We start from the raw sequence: 19704 nt of genomic DNA, 5'->3' as shown, positions 1-19704 counted from the left end.
ACACTTCCCAGGCCTTGTTGTAGGTTGCATCTAAGCATTTTCGATTTTGAAAGTACTAGCGATATTATTTAAAAAAATATGCTCAACGGGGGGGGGGGGGGGGGGGAGGCGGTTGCCCCCTTGGCTACTCGCCTGGATTTATGTCAGGTACAACAGTGGCGCAGTATTTAAATTTTTAATCACTGTGCTTTTATACCGTCGCAAAGCAAACAAACAAATACAACAGAAGAAGAAAAAGATGAATAAGAAAAAAAAAGCTTTCCCACGTACTTGTCTACGAAGATGTTATGAAAGTCAGATCCCTGGAATTATGTGTAAATTGTTCTGTAAATATGTCAGTTACAGTATATATGAAGGTTATTGAACACATATTTTTGCCAATACTTATTGGCTGAACGGATTGGTTAAATTGATAGTGAGAAGTTATCGTTTGTAGCTCTAATGGTGCACAAAATGTTAGCATGATTCGAAATGGTTACAGAAACACAGTACAAGGAAAACGAAGATGTATAGTCTACTATGATATAGTTTTATGATCGGGGAAGCCATTCATTTTCTTGTAATTATGCACTAAAAACCAAAGGTAATATTTGTACGCTGTTTCACCTTTTAGTTACCTGATAACGACAAACAGGCCTATACACTCTTGAAATCTCTTGATGAAGCCACACAAGGAAAGCACATACTGTTACTATGCAGTAAGTTGATTGACATATCCTTGGATGTCCTACCTAGTATGGAATCGATATTTTGATTGGTTTACGTTTTGAATGCTGGCTAAACATAGTACTTCAGAAATGTCAGATTTTACAAAGCTCCGTTGGGGGTATGTACGGGCGAACGTTATACATACAGTTAAAAAAGGTCTTTGATGCTGAAGCTCTTGGATTAGTGATTCTTCTGATAATATACTAAACTAAAATCTGTGTTTCTTTTCAGAGCTATTCACGTTATGCCGTCTTATTTGTCTTCATATCAGCTATGCTCAAGTTTGTTATTAGCACGCCCTCTTAAATATAGCCTACCGCCCTCTTTCAATATAGCCTACCGATCGTTATCAGCTTTCTTCTTGATACGATGGTGGAGGTGATGTATTTTATTTAACGGTTCGCGACAACGGAAGTGTCAAGTTTATGGATAGTGTAGTAAACCCGTAATAAATGTTTAAATTGCTGATCAGTTCACACACTAGTCCTTCGAGATTCTACAAAGATACATGCTATATGATATTCATTTATGGCTTTCTCAAGGGTTGAGAAAGATTCAAGTTGAAAAGTAAAATGCAAAAAGAAAGAAAAAAGAAGTCCTTAGAGTCCGGCTTCCTTCTGCTTTACACCTTGTTTAATTATAGAGATACCCTAAAAGGATCGAATCACTTCCGTTAGACCAGGGAGTTGTTCCATAACAACTCCCTGGTTAGACAAAACCAGTCATACCGCTGAGGAAGTACAGCTCGGGTTATATTGTGTTAAGGCACCGTCTCCAATGAAATCAAGAAATTTCAATATTTTGAATCACAGCAACAAGGGAAAACTGTAGGATGTTGACTCAATTAAATTCCTATCCATTGTCCCATGGTTCAGACCGATCCCTCTTCTCCCCCTCCCCCCCCCCCCCTCATCATCGCCTCCTCTTGTTGGTATAAAACAACTTGAAAAAGACAAAAGATCGAAGACAAACATTCTAATATCTTCCATTCTCTTTATATTTTTAGAATAAGATAAAATTTCATATTATGATAAACTGTACATATTCAGATCATAGCTACAAGTAATAGATACTATTGTTTTCAGTCCTGCAAAGATAGATATGTTTTGGCAGCGTCACAACATGGTTAATATACTCTGCACACACACACGCACACATGACTTAGAGACCAGACGGTTCCCAATCATGGACTCTTTTTTTTATGCTATCAAAAGTTACTTTAAAACGCCATCGAAAGTCACTTAATAAATGATTCAGGTTATTAAATAATCATTCTGTGACAATTGTACAAAAAAGTTCATTTTCAATAATAAAGTTTTCTAGTATTCAGAGAATTTATCCGTGGCCTAATTCTCAGTAAAACTCCATATTCGAGCATTTGACTTTAAGTCATAATAAAAGGTCCTTTGTATTCTTATCAAGTCATTTAACGAAACGCTAAATATTTAAAATCTTATAATAAAGTCACTTGAATTCACATTTGAATATAAATAAAGTCATTAAAAAAATATGCACTAAATTTGTTAACTCTTATGAATGTCATTTGAATTAATGTTTGCATTGATATCAAGTCATTTAAAGAAACACTGAATTCGTGAACTCTTTTGATGTCATTTGAATTAACATTTGAATTGATATCAAGTCACATATCAGGTCTGATATCAAGTCACATATCAGGTCATTTTGACTTAATATTCAGTCACTTCCAAAAAAACACTTAAACAATTAAGATCTTATGAAGCCACTTTAAGTAACATACAAATTGATATTAATTCACCATCAAGTGAATAATAGGAACAAATTAGAAGAGGGTTTTAATCAGGTAACTCCATTTCAATGTTGTTTGAATTCATTTCAGTGAGGGTCACATTTGAATATGATATCAGGCAATGTCATTAATATTTTGTGTATTTCTGTTACAAAAAGAAAAAAAAGAAGAAAGAAGCCATAAGCAATAGCTCAAGTGATCTGTTTTACTTACATGCAACACTTTTCAATATTTCAGGCTGGAAGAAATGCTATGCATTGGAAACAGATTATAACAGGACAAAAACACCCTCGGCATTATTTAAAAAAAAAAAAAAAAAGTGTTTTTTTGTGACGATGTTTGTAAAAGAAAGAAAGGACACACTTCCCACAAACCAGCAGGCAAAGAAACTTAACAAGTCCTACTAGAGAATATTAATACAATAAGGCTGCATTAAGAACAAACAATTTGTTAAATAATTGCCCCACTCCCCCCCCCCCTCTCACGGTAACTACCTTAACTGATGATCATGTACATTGTTACATATTGTGCAGCCGTGCCATGGACCACAAATCACTTTCGGGAGATCTTATCATAAGAAACAAAGCTGTATATTTCAAAAACAGAGAACCTATCTACAAGTCTGTATTCATCCTGAGCTATAAACCGTTCATCAAACGGAGCGCCCTAAGTTGTCAAGAGGGTCCACGAAGGGGTTTCGCCGATGGTGCACTGTGTTTCATTGATATTGATACTGAGGTACTATGTTAAAAAACTCAAGGCTTACGATGTAACAAGGTGTAAAACAAACGACCGAATAGTATACTTTTGTATCGATCCACTTTGCACCGAAATAAACATACAATCTGCCTCAGATATAACGGATATAAATATACTGTACCTCCTTTCCTTACATCTGTATGTCACATTTTATGCTTAAAAACATCAATTATAAGTTACCTGTGAGACAACAAAAAAAAGAAGAAAAAAGCGGGAGGGAATTCTGCATTCATATTAGATTAAACGCAAGGTGTGTCTATTTTTTCCTTTTTTTTCCGTGCAAAGTGAAAATAGTTCAACCACAGGTAATGTCCCTGAAGCCACACAGCATTAAACCCGAAGCTTAACCCCCCCCCCCCCCCCAAAAAAAAAATAATAATCAAAGGAAAGAAAGAGAGAAACAGAAAAAGAGAAGGAAACACAAGATAGCTAGTCTGGAGGCTGCTCAGATGCACAGGGATCTGTGCATTGCATACATTTGCTATATCCAACCACTGTGCAACATACAACAAAGTTATCCTTACCTCAAAATGGTTAAAATGTACAACACATGGGTAGAACTAAAATCTCAATATTACGGCTGAACCCACAAAGTTTTTTGCTGGGGTAGAGAATCCTTGCGGCTTTCAAAAATGATGGGTATTTTCTTACTGGAGTCCATTCACAGACTACTCACTCCAGTGTATTTGTTGAGACTGGTACATAGAAAGCACCATTAGTACCATGATAAGTACATATATATGGTACATAATCCATATACTAATTATATTGTTTATACCAGATCACCTTATAGGTCATTTATATTCATATCTTGATGATTTCTTAATATTACATAATTCCATCTGAAATAGCACAGTAACTGATACATGCATGCTGTATGCAGCAATTTTTTTGTCATAGTTTAATAGATTTGGTTTCAGTCAGTTTTCTTCAACAAAATTCAAACCCTGTTTTATATTTAAATTTTCAATGTTTCCTAGGTCATCTTTCTATTGATGCTTTGCTAGAACATATACATTTAAATGGTCATATATATTGCAATCATTGCCATCTCCCCCCTTCCCCATCCTCAGCTATAAGATTGTGCAAATATAATGCAACATACCACATAGAAGGGATTCTCCTGTGTAGCTGATAAACAAAGGGCAAATATGCAATTCCTCACTTTCTGTAGGCTTTTTACACATTTGATGAATATGTGATGAATATATCAAATGTCTATTACAGGGGACAAATGCCATTCCAAAGGCTATCTTCTGTGGCAAGATTTTCAAGGGAGATATGAACAGAAAGCTAAACAGGTTATCTATGAAGGATTTCTAATCTTAAAAGAAGACTAGATGGTTTTTAATCATCAAAGGTCAATGATGCATTTATTAAGTCAAAGCAGCGGTGAAAGCTACTAACCGTACGCAAGGAGCACCTGCTATGTTAGGGTACTTTTAACAAGTCAAAACCCAACTTTTAACAAAGGCAATCCAAGTTTACCAGTTTTATACAGTTACTTGTATTTTTGTTCCCAAACTGAACTTTATGCATAACCTTATTCAAATTTTCTATCAGATCCACTCAGGTGTGTTTAATGTGATGTCATGTACATATGCTATGATTTTCTGTGGCTTGCAAAGCTGTATATACTTGCCTAGGTGTAGACTAGCCAATATCAACTAAATACATTTTAGAGATAAATAAATATTCTACACCCAATGCCCTAATTCTTTGAAGCAAGTTTAAGGTTAGGCCTGTAGTAACAAAAACCTGTATGGCATGATAGCATGCCTAGGGTGAAGGATCCAGTGTTGCCGATCTTAGTCTTAGGCATAAAAAGGTGGCAGAATTCACAAGGTTTTTTGCAGTTAACGTCCAAAACTGATAGCATGACCCATTGTTACATGTTAGTCCAACCAAAGGCTTCTAACATTTTTCTAAAACTTTTCCAGAATATTGAAACCAGCTTGCAGGTCATTTAGACACAGTCACATGGATTAATAAAGGCTTGAAAGATACCACAACTTCAGAACTCTCCACTAAGAACAGGATACCAGTTTTAAACCTCCCCTCCCCTCCCACCTCACCCCACCCCTCCAAAAGAACTGAAAAGAAGACAGTTCATTGTTTCACTGTAAATATTTTGATATGAATTTAATACGTTTACTTAGATCTTAAGGCAAGTGAAGACCAATACACTGCTTTGTTATTTTCCAAGGGAGATGTCTTCATCACTTTTGGTAGACAAAAGATTTTTCCGGTTGAATATCAAATGGATTTCAACGGTATGGTCTGAGTGTAACAGTGCTGCTACATATAACTGGTATCAAATGCTGATAATATAGTAATTTTTTTTGTATCCATCCATATAAGCTGGCTTTTAATAGATCTATATCTGTTGTGAAATTAAAAAAAAAAAATCCATTTGAATTTATCAAGATCAAACCAAGGTTATACAGCGATATGTTTAACCATGCAACAATTGCTACCAGTATCGACCCTAATTGGATGAACGATTGCACCATTTTTAACCATTTTTTTTTGGCCGTAAATATATATATATATCAGACCTCACGAAAAGAAGAGACTACGATTCGCAATACAGATTCTTTGAATGTGGAACAACTTTTTGAAATAAATATTATAAAACTCAAGGTTTAGTGATACAATTATTTTAAAGAAATTAAAGTAGAAAACCAGAAATGATATGAAAAAACCCCCCCAAAAAACAGGTTTTAAACCTTGGATTAAAAGTTCAAAAATCTTGAAAGTAACCATTTATTGCACAAAACAAAATATGCTTCCTCCAATTAATAAACAATGTAACATTTCAAAATCACCTTCAATCAAAGACCGACCTGTGCTTAACAATCGATGACAAAATCAACTGAAATACAAAAGCTTTTGTTTTACCAAAGGAAATTTCAGCTGGCTTCATTTACTACTTGATGCAAAAATATATCTTTTTTCCCCTCAGAAATGCAATATGCAAGTGTTACATACAAGTATATGTATTTTCAGGAAAAACTAAAAGCTTCAACATTAACATTACTCCATTTATAGGATGATCAGGATAGGGGTGGATGGGATGGGAAGGGAGGGTAGTGGGGCATTTTAAATTTGTTACCTGATACAAACCCATTTATGTCTTTCCCTGCCCATAAAATTATTCAAATAGCATGATATTGTTTTTTCCTTTACATAAAGCATTTCTTACTCTTTATAAAACAGCAGTTTCTTTTTCTTTTTGCAATGAACTTGATGGGGTCATCTTAGGGGTTATTTTAGGGTAAGGGGGTAAGGCAGATGCTGGTAATAATTCTCAATACCAAGGTCATGCAGGGTAGCTTCAATTTTTCTTTATATATATTGACATGAGGGATTTATACGATATAAAGTAACTTCAAAATAACTCAAAGTAAAATGAAAAACCACGATGATGCAGATTCAAACATAATTCATATCAATGTTTTGCAGACATTTCTTTTCTTTTCTTTTATTGCTCGGAGAGAAATGATGTATTCTGGATTTTGTCATAGTCTCAACAAAAAGAGTACAGTGCTGAAAGGTTACCAGGTGGGTCTAGATACAGGTGAGGGAGGGTGCATTTTTTGTGAGGAGACAGGTAAGTAGACCATGAGTGTCTTTCACTGATTTCAAAAGTAATTATTAGCACAAGTTTAATTTGTGTCTGGGGGGAGTATTGCTCCTAGACCCTCCTCTATGAAGTGTTGGCTTATCAACCTGATGGCTGCACCCCTCCTTTATAAAATCCTGAAGCTCCCCCACCAAGAAGACAAAGACTAGCATATTCAGTACATCAGTGTAACCTTGACAACTGTTTCCAAATCTTTCTCATCTTACAGGTTATTGTTGCTTGTTGTTTTATGTTCATCTAATGCATAGGCGTAGGAGGCGGGGGGGCTGGGGGGGCTGCAGCCCCCCCAACCAAAATTTTTGGTGAAAATTCGGGCAATATGGTGATATTTTTTTCGGGCACCTACTGAAAGAAGAAAAATTTGGAGTTGTGTATTTCAATTTTTTTTAGTGAAAATTCGGGCAATATGGTGATAAATTTTCGGGCACCTACTGAAAGAAGAATAATTTGCAATGGTTAATTTGCAATGGTTTTTCAATGGTTAAACTGATATTATTATTATTATCGTTATGATCGTAACGACTTCCCCAATAATTATAACCAATATGAAAGGGTGATAACATGGAAAATATAACCAAAATTTTCGCGCGCTTCGCGCGCATTCAACATCTTAGTGTGCATATCATATAAGCATTCATTGGGTAAAGGCATGTGATGTAATAACCGATGAATGCCTATATGATATGCACATTGAAATGTTGAACGCGCGCGGAGCGCGCGAAAAATTTTGGCTATATTTTACGGGCAAGTCGTTACAGCCCCCCCAAATCAAATTAGGCTCCTACGCCTATGATCTAATGCCAATTATTTTGCCATCTGCATTCACAGCAGTTCTGGTTTTATTGCTAAGCATTATGATCTGCTGTTTTATTAGCAACAGATTCCCACAAACAAAGTACCCTCCCTCCACACCCCTACCTCCCAGGAAGATAATCCAAATGGTTTCACATGATATAGTGATATTATTCTTGCTGTTTTCCTTATATATACAGATATTTAGATGTTTATTTAGGTACGAGACAAGGTCGTCTGTACAAGAGCTACTCATCTCCTGCTGGCTGTCGAAAAGTGATAAAAATTATGTTTCTTGCAAGAGAGAATCCCTAAATGACAATTGTCCGATCGGGTAGTAACTACTTCATGGAATTATCCATAGAAATATACATCTGTTTGAATACCGCTATCAGTGCAACACACTTCATCACATGAGGTCAATGAGGCACACATAATAAGCTTGCATACAGTTAAATGAGGATTATACCTCATCAAGACAACAAATAGGCAAATTGCAATTTTTTATTTTTACGTTAAACATAAAAGTAAAAACATGAGAAAGTCTTGTGTAAAATAAATATATTGCAAGATGTGATGTTGCCTCGCCATATTACTCAAAGAAACAATTTTTGAGAAAGAACTTAGGTTACACACCATGTAAGGACTAATAAAAGCTCAACAGAAAGAAAAATGCTGTCCATTCCAAAACGACAGAGACAGCGAAGGATTTCATTACGGTATCAACTTCCAATTTTGCATATTTCTCAGCAAATCTAACGTGAAGGACAAAAATCTCTGCTTTTAGTCGAAAGTTTAATCATCTTGGCAAAAGAGGGTATCTTTGTTTTAAGATGTCAGCAACGTTCTTTCAATCAGTTTTCCCTGAAGATGAATGTAATTGAAAGGTTAAATCTGACCTCTAACGGACAATCATCACCCGGTCATCAAAGTTAAAAGGAAGTCTTAATCATAGCATTTAGAGAGGAATCTTTAAGACGCCAAGAAACGGACTCCCGGAATTAACAACGGCTGCATCCTCTTCTCTCGGAAATAAGAAAGAATGATCGACGTTATTTCTAAAATTACTACCAACGGCCGATGGCCTTCCCATCCTTCTGACAGCAAAGTCAATGCCTTCTCTATCCAGTTCCCCCATGTCTCTAACCATACAACAATTTCACAATAAAAAATCAGTTTAATCTGGTATGTTAACACCAAAGACTTGGGTTTAAAATGAGATAAATTGAACTAAAGAGGAAGCACAATTGATAGTCAGTCAGTTTAACACGAAACTGTCCCCAATGAAACCAGACTTTTTATTGTTGCTCCCAATCAGGCAAATGTACATTAAAAAAAAACAAAAAAACAAGAGACGACACTGTGGGTTCTCTCTATATGTTATCGACTAAAGACTAATATTGCCTCGTGAAACAGCATCGCTCCGGGCGGCGAATCTATTTCATCTCGCGATGAAGCCTGTGACAGACACCTGACAAGTCTTTGGGGGTAAAAATCGGCTACATTTAGAAATTGATTGGAAACCAGAAGATGAAAGAACATATCTATACATCGCTTCTAAAACAGCGAGAAAATCAGGAGCAAAAGCAGGCATTGGTAGCCTTGATCTTTGCAAATTTCTCTTTCGGGTTTTTTTTCCATTCTTTTTTTATTTTTGTTTCTTTTGAAGACCGAGGGGCTGCTACAAGTTTCTTTCGCACGGCTGGCTCTTAGGGTAATGAATCCTTTACGGATAAGCTGCACACACACACACCAGCGAAACAAGACAGTGTGACACTTCCCTGAGAGAAAAATGAAGCATACAGTGTGGATGTTATTGAAACTGACACTGCCTTCTAGAAAATGAAAGAAAGAGAAAGTGAGAAAAAGATTGATCTCCGGGAGAGGTGGGGGTGGGGGGTGGGGGGGGGTGTGGGCATCTTCTCAATGAGCAATATTGTCGAGAGATGCGTTACTAACAAAAATTCAAATGTGTGCACTTTGCTGTGCATTGACTACTTCTGGGAAAGCAATGGCATGTTGAAAATTATGAGATATACAATAAAGTGTTTCGTGTTTTAAAAGGAAAGTTTAAATTTTGTTATCACAAAATTTTGATTGTCTTTAATAAAAATTTTCACATGGAATGAAATTCTGTGCACCCATTAGACAGATGTATCCGTCTTCTTTTTCTCTCTGACATTTATTTTGAAAAAAATAAATGATATCAATGGCTAGGTATGATGAACATTGACATTGGAATATCTGCATTCATGCCAGCCTTACATTCCCTATCCTTTCAACACTGCATGATAATTAGATCGAACCATACATAATCTAATTCTCAAATCTAGCTATATTGCACGCTATTTCGAATCTTGTAGAATGAAAGAAAGCCAGTCTTGACCGAAGTTTCAACCTATCAAATTTAAATTGCTGTTGAAAAGCATGTCATCAAGGTTTTGCAAAATTTGTGGCCATCTTGGATATTTAAATTTTTACTTGACCACTGCATACAGTATACAAAACGCCAGGTAAACGTATAAATGTCTTTATTTATCCCTTACGAAGCTGACAAGAAAGATTGGACAACTGGACAATTTGATAAAAAAAATTGATCACGTTTTCACAAGTGACAAGGATTGTTACAGTGAATAATACTTGTCATATTGTTACACACTAATACAAATGCATATTGACTGGAAATAATTTTGTTCCCTAAAATTTAATTTGCTTCGATGGGTAGGTGCAGTGAAAGGTCGGTGCGGGTAATTTGTCTAATGGGCATCGCTGGAAAGGTCTCATAAATATACATATGGTGTTATTTCACAGTAGGGTCTAAAGTAGCTACTTGTTACATACATACCTTCAGACATAATAAAAGACACTCATTTATATTCCCATGCAGCTCATTACCTCACAGTTAGTATTTAACTAGTCTGGATACAAGCTTCATTGAAGGTGGAAATTTTGGGCACATTTTCTAACAATTAAACAAAAATAAATCAGGACACCAGCATTCCAGTGATAAATTAAAAGATAGCTTGAAAAGCTAATAGATGTGGAGTTGCAGGTCGGTAACACAGTTTACTTTGTTTATTTTTGAAAATTTTTGTCCAGTACAGGATTATTCCATTACAAAAATAGGGGAGTAGATCTACCACTGCTCACTCAAGAGGGGATTTATTTCAAGTCTGTAATAGCAACAAAGATTCATCCAAAATTGTTATTTTACATAAGTTAAACAAACCATGGAAAACTGATTGGGAAATTTAAGACAATAGCAAAGAGCAAAAAATTTTTTGTATTTTTTATTTCTTTGTAACCCAGAGGGTCAACTGGTTCGAAATACAGTCCTAGCCATTAATTTCTTTGTAACCCAGAGGGTCACTGGTTCGAAATACACTCCTAGCCATTAATTTCTTTGTAACCCAGAGGGTCACTGGTTCAAAATACAGTCCTAGCCATTAATTTCTTTACTCTTTTCCAAGCTTTAATATTGTCTCCAATCTATCGACGCTGGTGTTCTGCTCCGTTCATTCACTTTAAACATCCCCGGAAGGAAGTAGCACACCCATAAATGCAGAGTGACCTCTAGCTACCCTTGTACCATGTACGGAAGAAAATATGAATCCTGACTTAAACCTTCTGAAAACCTCAAGAAATAACCTAGTTTTACTACATAGATGGTCTCATAACATGCCATAAATCAGCCAACTGAAATGATCTGCTGATCTCGTGGCACTTTGTTATTTGTAGTTTGTTGTTCGGACTCTGCTACAGATAAACCCAACTGTGGATATTACTAGACTAAACGATGGTTTGGTTTATCAACACTGTAACGAACATGAACATATACATGAACATCTGAACATGAACAATGTTTTAGTGAAGCAGACGTGAAGCAGACGTTTACATGGAACAACAGCTCTGTCCATTGCACTGCTATAGGAAGTCCACATATATTCCAGCCTCCGGCAATAGAGTTGCCGACATTCTTGCCAGTTTGGTAAAATCTAACATGAATTCTTTCTCTCAAAAGGATGAATGGAACGGAGTGGCAGACTTTTACCGACATACGACGAACAGATTATGAACGACTTCGCCCTTCTACTCCTCCGCATTGTCTATATCCTCTGAAGAAGTCTTATGACGTCATCATTCTATAAATAGATGATGACCCTAAATACATCTTAATATTGCTCTCGCTAACTAGTTTATTACATTTATAGAAGGGTGCATAGCTTAGATGGTTTGTTCGAGTCCGAGACACTCTTTGATTTGCTCTTTTTCCCCTTTTTCTTGGTGGGTGTGGCCTGGCTTGCCGTCTGCTGGGCCTCTATGGCGGCTCGTATCGAGTCCTCGATCTCCTTCTTCTGACACCGGTGTAATATGATCCGGTACGTGCCGGTGATACTGTCCCTTGAATCTTTGTCCTTCGTCGCTGCGAGCTGTTCCTCCTGGATGCCCAGCTTGGTTAGCTGGTCCAGGACGGTCAGCTCCTCCTCGGTCGCGCTGTCCCTGCTGAAAGACGGCGTCAGGTGGTACGACCTGTGGGCCGGCGGGAACTCCTGCCCCGTCAGCCACGTCGCCTGCGTGAGCTGTTCGGCGAGCAATCTATCTGTGGGACTCAGCTGCAACATACCTGTAACCAGTTCCTGACAGGGACCCGACACGTGGTTCGGTATGGTGAACTGTCCGTCAATAATGCACTTTTTTAACTTGGCGACTGTATCTGCCCGGAAGGGCATTACACCCGTCACCATAAAATATAACATGATGCCCATGGCCCAAATATCCACGGGCATGCCCAGATAGTGCTCGTCCTTGAAGAGTTCCGGGGCGGCGTAAGGCGGCGAACCGCAAAAGGTGTTTAGATGTTCGTCGGTTTTACAGTAGGTGCTAAAACCAAAGTCACCCACTTTGACCAGTCCAGATGCGGTGTAAAATATGTTCTCAGCCTTGAGGTCGCGATGAATAATGTGGTTGGAATGCTGGCAAGAGAACAGGAAGGAGAAGGGAAAAAGAAAAGAAAAAAGTAGATAGTGATGGATACGAAAACTGATGAAAAAAGCGCAAAACTCTCCTTGTTAGATAATCGGTAGGAGAATTGCAGCCGTGCTAGGCTGATAAAAGTAAGGCAAAGGTTTCGGGATATATACCAAAACAAATATTTGCAGTTAATTGCGTAATAGATGAAATATTTTGATATTGATTTGACATGTCAAGAGGTTGTGTCTTAGTGGCAGTCCAAAACTGTTGCAGGCCACACACACTGCAGATTTCAAAGCTATTTACAGGGGTATCCATATTACAAGTGGCGTTTTAATTATTTTTTAAAACTGCTTTGACAGCCTTTCCAACTCTTTACCCTTTCAATAAATTTCACATATCTCCTTGTATCATACACTGTCTTTGTACTTGTTGTGTTTATCTCAGTGTGGACCAGCATACAGCAGTCTTCTTGAATTAATACATACATTAAAAGAATAGTCCAGGTCAAAATTTCTTTTTGATATGTTAAAGAGGAACATAATCTAAGCATTCTGGTGAAATTTGCATTCAATTCCTATGTACCATTTTTGAGATATTGACAGTTGAAGTTGCCACCTTTCGTACCAAAAGTGAACTTGGAGCAAACATAAACATATTAACGGCTACATTCTTGGTACAAATCAACATAGAAGTACCCTACTGTAAGCTCTGCATTCGTTCCTCTACTGTCCACAATGGCAGGGAATCCTATACCGACCATTAATTCGCAGTACTGTACTTAGTCCTTTATTCTTAAAACCACATCTGTCACTCTCATGATTCTTTGTATTAAATTCAACTTGGAAGTAGCAATAGTTATAATGTATGTTTGTGAATGGAAAACAGATGTCTCCCCCCTAATCTGTTTTCCCTTGTGTACTTAAAAAGAGTTTTTTTCTTCGAAATCTGGCATCGATCCAAATCAAATATTCTTTCACGAGTGAAGAATCGCGCATAAATTTGTTACAGTGAAAGTGAAATTTATGGAGAAATGTGATCGCAGATGTGGATGTATTAAATCATTACAATTTGATTGGACATTTAATTCCGCCGTACGTCATTTAGGCGATTCATGATTACGACTCCACATTGGCAAATTAAAATTAAGGGCGAGTTCATTTGAGAATTGATGACGAGACTTGCCACAGAACTTCTGTCGTTCATAAAATGCGCAAGAACTTTCTTTTTAAGTAGCTACACATCCTTTTTTGATATATGAGGGTAAAGCAAATTTCCAGAACCAAAGTAAAAGACTTCTCAGCACATCCTTTAGATTGTTCTTGGCACTTTGTGTATATATATATGTGATAAGTATGCGTGTGTGCTTGGACCGTCCCCCCATCTGACCCAGACCATACTCAGTTTGAAATTTAGAATTTTTAGGGCGAGAGGTAAGAAGTTAATAGTCACAATAACCATGAAAACCATATTTTAAAAGAACTGCTTAGAGTTATTTGGGGTTTTTTCTCTCTTTTTTTGGCTTGGGGGTGGGGGGGGGGGAATAGGGTGTACAATGTCCTGACAATACAATGCAACAGTACAGACACATTAAGTTTATCTGCGTTTCGATAGAATGATTAAATTCTGGAACAAATACTCCAACTACCGACTGAGATTTAATCTAGATGTAAGAATAACAATTTTAGTCAAATGTTATATTCTTAAAATTCTTAATTGCTAAGACCAGAATTTCATTGAGATGGAAAATACAGGAAACAATTTGATTTTTCCACAAATGAGAAAATGTGACAATCTGGAACGGAAAAGGTTAAGACTTGAATAAATTGAGCAAGCCCGGATGATTTCGCGCCGGAAAGTTTTGCCATCGCCATGGTGACCAAAATCCATGCACGTGTACAAGTTGGTGTTTTTGTGTTTGCCATTGATTGGTCTCTCTGGTGGATAGTTTAAAACTTGTTAAGGCCAGAACAATTGAACTGATATAATCGTGAGTGTTTACAGAGCCGGTTGCCCCCAGAGATTCTAAGATCCCCCACAAATTTACGAAGCAGAAAAGTCAACCATTCTAACCATCTTTTCGAGCCGTATTCACCACCGAGAACCGACGGAAACAATGCCCTTTGACGTCATGCGAGTGACGTCATCGGCTTTAATGTGGAAGCGACGCAGCAAACTTCTACACGAAAATGAAATCAATTGTGTTCGCGGCGATCGTCAGACCGTAAATTTTTTGCTTCTTATTTTTCTCGTTCGCCCGCACAATTGGTTTATAACCAGGTCTTCTTCGAAAGGCAGAGCAATGTAACCAGCTGGGTTTATTGAATAACGGGCAGCTGCCGTGTAGGGAAAAGTCCCTAAGAAGATATAGATGTAATTTAGCTTTCCACTTCGCGTGATCTACACAACTAGGTCAACAAGATCTGGTAAATAAAAATGTTTCTCCAATTTAAAAGATTTATACTGTACAATGCCGTTTGCTCTTAATATCTTGGCAGAGCATTAATGGTATTCCAATCCTCGGCAAATATAATGAACGGCAAACAAGTTGCGTTACGTACGGCTACATATATAGGTCATGATCTCCTTTTCTCTCTTTCATTCTCTTTTGTTTTTTAACTAGTGATAGTTAATTATACCCAAGGGGTTTATACATGTGGGATATGTACCCCGGGGGCACAAGATGGCGACAGAATACAAACACATGTCCGAAACAAATCCCTCATTAGAAACATATTTGAATACATTTATAGATAAGGCCGTCAGGGAATATAAATTTATCAAGACTTATCCCCTTCCCAAAGTGCTTTGCTAACCTAGCAGCAGTGTTCTATTAGCTGCATAGCTGAATTCAGACAGTTACATATATATATATATATATATATGGATCCTTACCATGTGGTTCACTGCTGAAACTATCTGGGTAAAGATCATCTTGCTCTCTGGTTCGGGTATCTTGCCCTCGTTGGTTATTTTGGTGAACAGTTCGCCACCGCCTGCGTATTCCATCACGAGGTGTAACTTGGCCAGGGTCTCAATGACCTCGTATAGTCTTATAATGTTAGGATGATGGAGCCTCTCCATACAGCTGATCTCCCGGGACAAAAGGCGTTGGGTTTTCTGATCTAGTTTCGTCTTATCCAGCATTTTAATTGCAACTTTTTCTACGGAGTAAAAAAAAATAAAAAAATAAAGGAACAATGTTCTACGGAATAAAAAAAATAAGGGAACATAAAGACCAATGAAATTATGTTTAAAGGGATGAAGCCAAAATATTTACTAAATTTTAATTTGTAATCAAACTTTTGAAAGAATAACAAACACATGGAGCGATGATATTGAACTTCTTGTTTTTGTTTGTATAAACTGGATTTAGCTTCCAACCCTTGAAACTTGTTGTGACATTAGTGATACCCAATGTCCTGCTAAATATCCTGCTAAAAGTTACCTCTCACTTGATATATCCTCCCTCAACCCCCTCCCCTTCCACTACCATTCCACTTCTTGATGTGAATTGCTTGGAATGTTCAAAGTAACATATGATACACATCAAGGAACTTTATTTTTAATTTTTTTTTTACAATAAGATCAGAATAGTGCTAGCCATTTTAATTAAATAATAAATTAAATAATCAGCCAGCTAAAAATATGTCTCCGCTCATATTTTGCCAAAAAACTACAGAGGAAAAATTTTGACTTCTGTAAGGCAAATTTTAGCGAAAATTAGTAATATTTTGTTACCTAAATTATTTGAGATAGCGAGGCAATGTATCGATATTTCGAGGAGAAATGGTTGGCAATTGGTGATAAAAAATTGAAATTTCGAATTATCAATGACTTAACTTCAGTTTATATTTCCACTGCCATTTCTTGACAACCATAGAATCTTAAACTTATAAAAGTCCATTATTAACAGATCTATTATGTAACAAAATCTTAAAATGCCACAAAGTTACTATATTTTGTTGGATTTACAACAAGACAAATTCTGATTTTTTTTGTTTTCGGTCAGCACGATTACCAGACCTACAGAGTATTAATTAATCAAATAAAGATTAACCTTTTCGAAACTATAAGACATCCTTCAAGATTTTTTTTTACAAAAGGAAGGCAGTAATGAGTTGATTAATGAATTTGCTTCCATCCATTCTCAACATTTCATCACCCCAGAGGCTTATTTTATAATATATTTATGCTCTCATCTAAAATTTAAAAATAACTCTGACTATTTCCTCACTTTTTCCCTGAAAAACAGTAAATTTGGCTATATATATAGTCTAAATTAGCTATCAGCTATGTAATGTGGGAATTTTATAAAAGCAACCACATTCTCAACGTAATCTATGATTAGACCTCTACGCGTCAACGCCTTCATATTTTTCCTCCATTTCTTAACCTAATTCACACATAATCAGTGAAAACAAACCCACCCAAGGTACCTTTTAACAGGATTAGTGAAAAATTTAAAACTAGGTTTGTAATAATCCCCTTTTAGGCTTAATAATATTACATCACCCAAAAAAAAAGCACAAAAAAATGAAGGCAAAAAATAAACCAAGGCCATTTGTACTTGTCAGACATCAAACAATAGAATTTACCCTTTCAAAATTTACGTAACCAAGGAAAACAAACTATCTGACATTTCATAGAGTCCTTGACGACCATCAGAGATTATTGATGTATCAATCATATGCTAACTAATGGCAATGACAACCTCTTGTAGTACTCTCCATCGTGTTCTTAGTAACAGTGTGACGTCATTCATTAAACTGATTATATCTCACAGGAACGTGACGACGAAGACTTTCATGATGATGCCTAACTGTCGGTCTTGTCACGGTGGTCGCTTATGAAACCCCGACCAGACATTTGCCAGTGAACCGAGGACCTGATTAAATCATGCGTCGCGTAGTCTTGCCTTTATATACATATATACTCGATGCATGATTTTCAGATATAAACAATGACCACAAATACCAGCTGGGGGCTGTATTACAATCACAGACAATTTTGGCTAACAAAGTAAGATGGAAAAATGAACTCTGGGTTCTGACATTATTACATAGTGTCATACTTTAATCTTTAAGTTTTTTTGATTGAATATCAACAAATTCTACAAAGTAAAATGGGTGGCACGGCACTGGAGGTGGGAGGAGGGACTTTTTAATTATTTTCCTCCACTACAAAGACTCCCTGAGATGATCGATATTTAGTACGATGCAAAAAAAAACTTTTTCGCTCATCGTTGAAATGTGGTCCTGCTTTAAAACAATCTAAGAGATGACCTGATGAAACGTGAGACAGCAAGGACAAATTGAAAGTCAGAATTTGATTCCATCAAATTACCCAACCTTCTCTCTCTGAATGTAGCTGGTCAAATGGAAAATTACATCAGAGGTAATCTTTAGGTTACAAAACCTTATATTTTATAAAGGTTTGATGATTGCAACAGTGTAGACACCACTATATATTATATATATATGGATATATATGTAACAGCATTATATAAAGGCTACATATATATATGTAACGACTATATATATAGGCTCTATAAATAAATTTATATATATATATATATATATATACATATATATGTTGTGTTATGTTCAAACGTTTATATACAAAACCGACAAATTTAAACACACAGGACATTTTTTCCACTAAATGTCAACTTTCAAATTCTCATAGACTAAAAGTTATATCAGTAGTAGCGAACATGAATTTGGTCGATAGCGCAAAAACCTCACGATCCTCACGATATTCTCTTAAAATAGTCGGCTCATTATCAGAGAGAGTGAAAATATTTATAGTAAGCCGTCAGGAGTTGTTTTTTTCTTTTTTTTTGGGTCAGGAATATGCTTTATAGCAGTGTGTGTGAGTCTGAGAGACGATCTTGTTACAAATAAATGAGATGAAACTCCAATCAAATACACATAACATATCAAATCTCCCATATCACATTATAATACAAAAAGAAAAAAGAAAAAGGAAAAAAGGGAAAAAACACAAAGGAAAAGATAAACTAATGTATTTTTTTTGGCCGAGCGACAAAAGTAAACAGATCTATTTATCACATTTCGGATACATACATGGATAGCATATATATTTAAAACTGTCAGCACTCAGGCCCGAGGGTGATTTTAACATGATGATAGATGTTCCTGCAAACTTAGGCATAGCTTCCTATATCTGCAATAGACGCACCACATTAATCAAATCAAGAAGAGCCATCAACAGGGGGTGGAAAAGAAAGGTGCAAATTAGGAGGCTGCATCAAATATTTTCATCTCCACACCTATATACATATCTATGTACAATGCATTTAATTATTAATGACAAGTATTATCAAGTGGGGGAGAGAGGGAGGGGGGAATCAATAGTTTTGTCAGAAAAGAAACTATAGGTAATTCAACCTGACTATAGAATGCGAGTGTTTCATTTACTAATACCTCTGTATTTTTATATTTCAATTTTTGAGTTTGTTTGTTGTATCTTTTGCATATCTTTTGCATATCTGAGAAAGAAATCTATCGTGGGCATGGCTTTACAGAATGATGGGAAAATACAATACACTCCCCTGTTGTACATGAGACTTGTACCAAACAATGCAGCCCTTGTTTGTACATGAGTTAAAATATTGTATGTTAAATATAACCCACTCAGGATCCTAATAGCCATAGGGACATAATTTACGAATTAAGGTTTCGGTTGTAGTAAACTGTTGTTGTTGGCAATGGTCAAACTTATACGTGAACACCAATTGTCAAGTGCCCAACTGTTGGACTGCCCAGGATGGTACTGTAGGTCAAAGGTCATGTGATGTCAGTAGCATTCAAACAGTGAATACCATGGGAGAGTGAGGTATAAAACTCTCAAAGAGAACATACTCTCAGGTACGGTAACAGTTATCCCCATTGTAATTCGTGGTATAGGTCAAACATTGCTTAAAATTTTAATGACTACTTTGGTCAAATTCGATTATTTTTCATCATCTGCAAGGGAACTTTAACACATCTGTCGACATTTGACATAAGGGTGTCCCACCATAGGTACAAGAACA

At 36.5% G+C, this 19704-nt stretch overlaps 1 protein-coding gene across 4 annotated transcripts in view; it reads right to left on the bottom strand.

The window, feature by feature from the left end:
* Positions 1-1691: 1691 nt before the first annotated feature.
* The window catches only part of LOC139981757 (serine/threonine-protein kinase NIM1-like), a 103195-nt gene continuing 85182 nt past the window's right edge, over positions 1692-19704 (bottom strand). For all 4 annotated transcript variants that reach the window (XM_071994310.1, XM_071994312.1, XM_071994311.1 and 1 more), the window contains 2 exons: positions 15540-15808; positions 1692-12646 (listed from right to left, as the gene is read on the bottom strand). In XM_071994310.1, coding sequence (XP_071850411.1) covers positions 11879-12646; positions 15540-15808 — 1037 coding nt within the window. In that variant the 3' untranslated portion in view covers positions 1692-11878. The remainder of the gene's footprint in view (positions 12647-15539; positions 15809-19704) is intronic.

Source organism: Apostichopus japonicus, chromosome 2, assembly GCF_037975245.1.
Source record: "Apostichopus japonicus isolate 1M-3 chromosome 2, ASM3797524v1, whole genome shotgun sequence".
Classification (NCBI taxonomy): Eukaryota; Metazoa; Echinodermata; class Holothuroidea; order Aspidochirotida; family Stichopodidae; genus Apostichopus; species Apostichopus japonicus.
Note: the sequence above shows the minus strand (reverse complement) of the source record. Positions and strands in the feature narration are given on the sequence as shown.